Source organism: Dinoponera quadriceps, unplaced genomic scaffold (genome assembly GCF_001313825.1).
Source record: "Dinoponera quadriceps isolate SergipeBrazil2010 unplaced genomic scaffold, ASM131382v1 scaffold321, whole genome shotgun sequence".
NCBI lineage: Eukaryota > Metazoa > Arthropoda > Insecta > Hymenoptera > Formicidae > Dinoponera > Dinoponera quadriceps.
This window is the reverse complement of record NW_014554418.1, coordinates 103,713-110,514: the sequence shown is the minus strand read 5'-3', so window position 1 is coordinate 110,514 and position 6,802 is coordinate 103,713. Positions and strand designations below refer to the sequence as shown.

The window sequence follows — 6,802 nt, the reverse complement described above, 5'->3', positions numbered from 1 at the left end:
ATGAATAAATAATTATAACAACTTGGTTAAATTTAGGGCATTTTGAATAAAACAGTTTATTAATTATACTAATAATATAATTTGGTTTTCACATGGATTAATAATAGTGGTAAATTGATGAGAAAAGTCATTGTAAAAGATACAATATTTAAAAGATGAAAGGGTTAGCTAAAGTTAAACAATGAGATATATAGGTTAACATTAAACAAACTTTTATAAATCAGCATTATTGGAATAATGCAAATACAAGATGAAGATTAAAATAAGATTAAGGAAAAAAGTAATCCGTGTAACTTAATATAATACGATCTGATTTAACGTAACAAGAATATTTAATGTATCGGTAAGGCGAGAAAACCATCATTATATAATACAAGGAAGATAATAATTATGCTGTGTACGTGTTTGTTTTGAGGAGTGAAGTGGGATTGGAGATTGGATTGAAATGATTAAAAGTCATGTTTAAATATGAAATGGAGACTTACGATTTAGATGAATCAACTGTGCTGAATAGTACGTAGAACATGAGTTCGTTGATCGTGGTACCAGATTTATGGGGTACCGTAATACCGAAAGAAATAGTTCACTTAAGAGATCTCGACTTGCACAGCGAGTTGTTCAGCAGCAGAAGGCGAAGTGAAAATGACTCACTGACTGACACTGGCTGACTGACACTGGCTGACTGACTAACACTAACTGATTACGGTTAAATCGAGCGATTCTGATACTCGGACTAATTACCGGAATATCGAAACGAATATCTTTAAGAAATCCTGAGTTACGCACAGCAAGTTTCACAAAACGGGTGACACTGGAGAGACCCCGATCTGAACAACAACGGCGAAGTCGTGGCGGAAGCCACAGGCACGAACGCAAAAGATATTGAAAACGATAATACGCGACAGTAGTTAAACGGGCAAAGAGAGGTGCTCGCGGCAAGAGAGTGAGGCTTATATAGGGAAGATTTTTAGGGATGGTGAATGACGATCGGCAATGAGAGTAGGTTGCGTGGAAAACGGATATAGAGGATTGAAAAACGGATATTCTGGAAAATTCCTAATATCATCTGGATGTTATAAATGATCCTAAGAACCTAATCCTATCAAAAGGCCTGAGTCCGACCATGTACAAAGGCGGATAAGATCGCAGACGCATTGGGAAGCTCATGACGCACTTGGCGGCGTGTAATCGTATCTTTTTACAATAACGCTTGCCCAAACCCGTCTGCTTCCTGATCATAAAAGAAAAGGATTCGTTATTCCCTAGGATGTAACACATTTTTTTTTTACCAAAATGCAACTTATTTTTCAATATAATTTTAGCTCGATACATTTTGCTCAACGATATTCCAACTTCTTTAAGCCTTCCAAAAAATATTTCTCAAATTCTGCAAGATATGCTTTTGTATCAGCGATGACCTCTTCGTTCAATGCGAAACTTTTTTCAGCGATTCATCTTTTCATATTTAGAAAGAGAAAAAAGTCGCAGGTGGCCAAATCTGGAGAATAAAGTGAATGAAGGGGCAGTTCGTAGCGCAATTCGACCAATTTGGCCTTTAACATACGGAATTCACTTTTTTTCCATTGTAGCAAAACAATACAAATTTATCCGCTTAACTTATAAGCTTTCAAACGGTGTTAAAAATTTGCTATTTGACAGATCTACTTGAAACCTTGGTGTGTATGCCTACAAAGAATAGCAAACATTACAAATAATATTAAACTTGCGATCTGAACGCATCTCTTATCAAAGTCACTGATTTATTAAGCACTTTATGTAAATACCTTACGTAATTACTCATTAACACATTGAGTGCGACGTCAGTCCCTCGGGACTGACAGTGAACTTTCCATTCAGGCGGTGTCACTACCTGGGGACTGACAGTGGACTTTTCGTTTGGGTGACATTGGTGCGTGAAACCGGCATTGTCAAAGGTTAAAAAATTAATGTTATAATTTTAATGGAGTTTATTAAAACATTTTAAGCAAAGGTGTGGATGAGATTTGCACATATTACAATAAGATTGATCGTCTCTTGGAGGTCACCTTCTTGCCGTTCCCCTTCCCATTATCTTCTGTTTATAATTTGTATACTTATGCATTGGCTGCACCATCCCGCAGTAAAGTGTAACAAATAATCTTCTGTTCATACTCTCTATCCCAAAAACCTCTTGAGCGCTCGGCATCAAGTGCTCGCTCGCTGCCGCCTGAGCGGAAAAGATAGCAAAATCGGCGCCGCGCTCAACGTGTTAACTATTGCGAAATTTACTAAACGGTGTATGATTTGTTTGCTCAGTTAAAGATGTTCTATTTTCACACGAGCGCTAAACGGAAAAGTTTCGAATATCTTCTGTGTATAAAAGAAAAAGTAAGCAATTCTAATAACTTATTTGTGTTAATAAACATTAATATATCCAAACTGATATTATGCAAGAGTCATATCCATGGACATGCATAAACATTAGTACTTTTTTGGTGACTCACTAACTTTGTCGCATTCCTCAAATTGGGAAATTGCGGTCGGAGAGGCACTGCCCTCGATTTAGCACAAATTATTTCATTGACACGTGGTGACACCTTCATTTTTAGATGAACGAGTTCGCGGTTGCACAGCAAAAAATTATCAAGAAACATCTCGAAAACGACGTATTGAATATCGATATAATAAAGAATAAAAACATATTGTTGGTCAACGAAAATCCAGCATGCGAACATATTAAACCCGAGCAATCGAATGCTGTGTTCTTCAGAGGTCTTCACATAAATAAAACAACGCCTCCATTCTTGCCGAAAGTAGTAAACTTCAAAATAATTATTATCTCTTTCCGCATCGACTAGGCCGTATTCGCTAACGTTCAATTTTTCGCCGTAACCCAATTAACTGAATATTATCGGTTGCCATAATAGAGTTAGTTTTTTCCGTATAAGTTTATCATTTGAGCACAATGTAGTACAAATCTAGCACAAATTAGCACAATTGTCAAAATGAATAAATTCGAAAAATGTGGAACTAACTTCTTACTCTAGGTCATTTCTTCATTTCGCTTAATTTACAATTCAATTTGTAGCAAAATAGAAATCTTTACAACGTTATTTAAATCGATAATATTAGCATATTATATAATTATATGACAAAACATAATGTATTATCATAAATGTGACATTCCAAATGCTAATATTTGTCAAAGCTGACCTCGGGTCTATATATAACGATATTGTACAGTACGTATTACCTTAAGTTTGGTCATTCCGCCAGTCTAGAGAGTCGTGTATATAACGTGTCATATACGTTGTGCCAATACAACGTATAAATTTAATAGATTAACTCTCACAAAGTAGTCACTTAAAATAGTTACTATTATTGTTTGTCTGTACGTTACGGATTATTTCATATTTTCAGTTTTCAAGTGATAATATAAAAAGGATTTTGCTTATTTACGCGGATGTGAAATGATTAATTATTGGTGTCATACGCATGTAATATCGGTCTCTCGTTAGAATCGATGTATCGCTCGCATATAACTCGCGAATGTGTTAAATAAGAAGAAGCTTATTGTGCTTCCTGTCAATGTGAAATTGTTCGACATAATATTAACGAAAAGATGCAGACGAGAAACGCTTTACTGTCGATTACTATGTTACTGTCGATTGTGGTAAATTGTAAGAGAATCCTGATCATCACTCCTGCACCTCTACATAGTCATCAGTTGGTGTTTCGACCGCTATGGCAAGCCCTACATAAGCGGGGTCATGAATTGGTTCTGATTACGATACCGATAAACGCTACATTAAGCAACTACACAGAAATCGATTTTAGCTTCTTGAAAGTTACGCTTCACAATGAGGAATTCATGAGTCAACATTTATCTAATTCGATATGGCAAGTGGAAAAGATCACGTTGGATTTAATGAACATGATTAACAGGGAGACGTTTGAACATCCTCAAGTGAGACAGCTCTATGCACCGGAAAGCAATGAGAAATTCGATTTGGTTATTGTAGATGTAATGTTGGGACCCGCTCTGTGTAGTTTTGCATATAGATTTCACGCACCTTTAATAGGTAAGAATAATTGTATCAAAAAAAAATAAGACTACGTTAGATTATACCCGATTTGTACCGAAATATCAATATTCTTCAAATTTGATACGAGTGATCTTTGTGGAATGTTAAAAAATAAATAGTTTCTCTCATCATTGTCTTAGGTATAACGTCTACGGAAGTGTATCAATATATACGGTATCTTCTTGGCGATTTGCTGTTACCCTCGTATCCCTCGAATTGGGAATTTGATAGAAATGCCGGTTTTAACCTGCCTTTTTGGCAGAGAATGACAAACTATCTCGAGATGTTGGCCTATATTTATCGTTGGACTTACATCTATATGCCTCAACAGCAGGAAATAGCCCGAAAATATTTAAGCGCTAACGCGGGCGATCTTTTCGATACGATAGGAAACATGAGTCTGCTTTTCTTAGGGCGATCGTTCACGTTTACGTACATTAAACCCAAAGTACCTAACATAATCTATTTTGATAGCTTACATGTTACGAAGAAACCATCACCTTTGCCAAAGGTAAATGTATATTATTACGATCGAACCGATATATGTATGTCAATAAATATCGATAAAAGTTTTTGCGGACGAAAAAAAGTTATTTACAATATAACAATTTATAATTCGTTCGTTGATTTAAGTGTATATTTTTAATTTTATTTTATATAACCCTGTTATTTTTACCTTTAATTTATAATTTTAGAATTTAAAACAATTCCTCGATGGCGCAACGGAAGGATTTGTTTACATGAGTCTTGGGAGCACCATAAATTCGAGTTGCTTGCCGAAAGAAAAATTAAGCGTGGTCGTTCAAGCATTCACGAAGTTACCATATAAGATTCTCTGGAAATTCGAGAAAGAAAAACCACCAAGAATACCGGATAATGTTTTCATAATGAAGTGGATTCCGCAGCAAGAAGTTCTGGGTATAATTTAAAACTATTAAACTGTATTACAACATCACGATGGTATCTTTTCTCTTCAAATAATAATCAATGTAATTATACAGCTCATCCGAACATTAAGGTTTTCGTCTACCAGGGTGGTGTTCAAAGTACCGAGGAAGCTATTCACTTTGCTGTGCCGCTTGTTGGGATCCCTCTTATGTACGATCAAGGATATACGATCAATAGGCTATTCGAGAAAGGTGTTGCTCGACGATTGAACTATAACAATTTATCCGACACAGATCTCGTGAACGCGATTCGCGACGTTTTCAACGATAAACAGTACGTTCGATAAATCAAGAGCGGGCAATTAGGTATAAGAAGCAATATCAAAGAATCGCATATCACTCGAAGAATTTTTTGATACAGATATAAGGAAAATATGATCCGATTGAGCGATCTCATTAAGGATAAGCCAGTTGACGATATCGAGAAGCTCGTATGGTGGATTGAACACGTGATGCGTTACAATGGTGTACCTTACATGCGATACAACGGCGCGGATCAACCGTTCTACGAACGATATGATACGAACATCATAGCCTTTCTCGCAATCGCTATATTTATGATTATAATGATCCTCCTTTTTGTTCTAACCGAGTGTTTGTACTTTATCATTCGGAATCGTATGTTGATATATACCACTTATAAACCTGGTTTCCACAACATGAGCGTGAAAGAAAAAACTAGCTGAGCATTATTTATAGTGCACGGTGAGAATAACTCGCATCTCTTTGAGTAATTTTTAACATAGTCCATCGAATTATATACTTTGTGTAAAACATTTACGATATTGTTATTAGTTTCAGGTACAATAATATTATTCAGGTCATACAATTATATTATGCAACCTTGGAGTAATAAGGCACGAAAATATAATTAACACAAACCTATGTATATCATAGTACTGCTACTATTGCACATGTTACCTTCAAATTGACTTGACCTTGCAAACAACTACAAAGTGAATAAATATCTTGATGTAAAAGATATATATATATATATATATATATATATAATAAGTGTACATTAATATTTACTCCTGAACAGAGATAACGTTTAATCTTTTATAAAAAAGAGAACGAATATATTATATATTTCATACACAGGGTGTCTCATACAAACTTCATCCGTTATGTATTATATTGGGTATGGAAATAAGTTTCCGCCCTTTTTTAATAAAAAAGAGGTATTTATTTAAAGAAAATAATACAAAGTGAATTCATTCAAAGTATGCTACATCGGAAGCGGAAACTTTCTCCTACCTTTTAGATAATAAACGGATTCTTCGAAGGAAGAAATCTTGTTCTTTTGAAGCGGTCCATTTATCAAACCATTTTTTGATACCTTCATAAGAATTGAATCGCTCTCCAGAAAGGGCCGACTGCATGGACCGGAACAAATGGAAATCTGTAGCAGTAATGTCCGGCGGGTGGGGTAGAGTTTTCCACTTCACTCTTTCCAAGTATTTCTTGACCGGTTTTGCAACGTGTGGTCTAACGTTGTCATGTAGCAGAATCAGCTTGTCGTGCCTATTGTCCCATTTCGGTCGTTTTTCTTTCAAAGCTTGGTTCAAATGTATCAGTTGTAGTCAATAACGATCGCCAGTGATGGTTTCGGACGGTTTCAGCAGCTCATAATATACAACACCCCTTTGAACCTACTAGATGCACAGCATAACCTTCGAAGCATTATTCCGGATATTCTGTTTTGGCATTGATGGACCTGGTTCACCTGGTATCACCTATGCTTTCGGCCGTTTACCGTTATTGTAGTATATCCATTTTTCATCGCCAGTC

The 6,802-nt window shown here is 35.8% G+C and overlaps 1 protein-coding gene across 1 annotated transcript; it reads left to right on the top strand.

The window, feature by feature from the left end:
* The first annotated feature begins 3,601 nt into the window (after nucleotides 1-3,601).
* Nucleotides 3,602-5,697, top strand: LOC106748363 (UDP-glucuronosyltransferase 2B7-like). The gene is made up of 5 exons (XM_014626806.1): nucleotides 3,602-4,061; nucleotides 4,205-4,575; nucleotides 4,760-4,982; nucleotides 5,066-5,285; nucleotides 5,373-5,697. Exons 1-5 carry the CDS (start codon nucleotides 3,602-3,604, stop codon nucleotides 5,695-5,697), a joined length of 1,599 nt encoding a protein of 532 aa, XP_014482292.1.
* The last annotated feature ends 1,105 nt before the right edge of the window (nucleotides 5,698-6,802 follow it).

Excerpts from the sequence above, each read along its gene's own strand:
- LOC106748363 (XM_014626806.1), top strand. The coding sequence starts at position 3,602 with ATGCAGACGAGAAACGCTTTACTGTCGATTACTATGTTACTGTCGATT. Across the intron at positions 4,576-4,759 it reads AACCATCACCTTTGCCAAAG|AATTTAAAACAATTCCTCGA; the intron begins GTAAATGTATAT and ends TTATAATTTTAG. Across the intron at positions 4,983-5,065 it reads TCCGCAGCAAGAAGTTCTGG|CTCATCCGAACATTAAGGTT; the intron begins GTATAATTTAAA and ends GTAATTATACAG.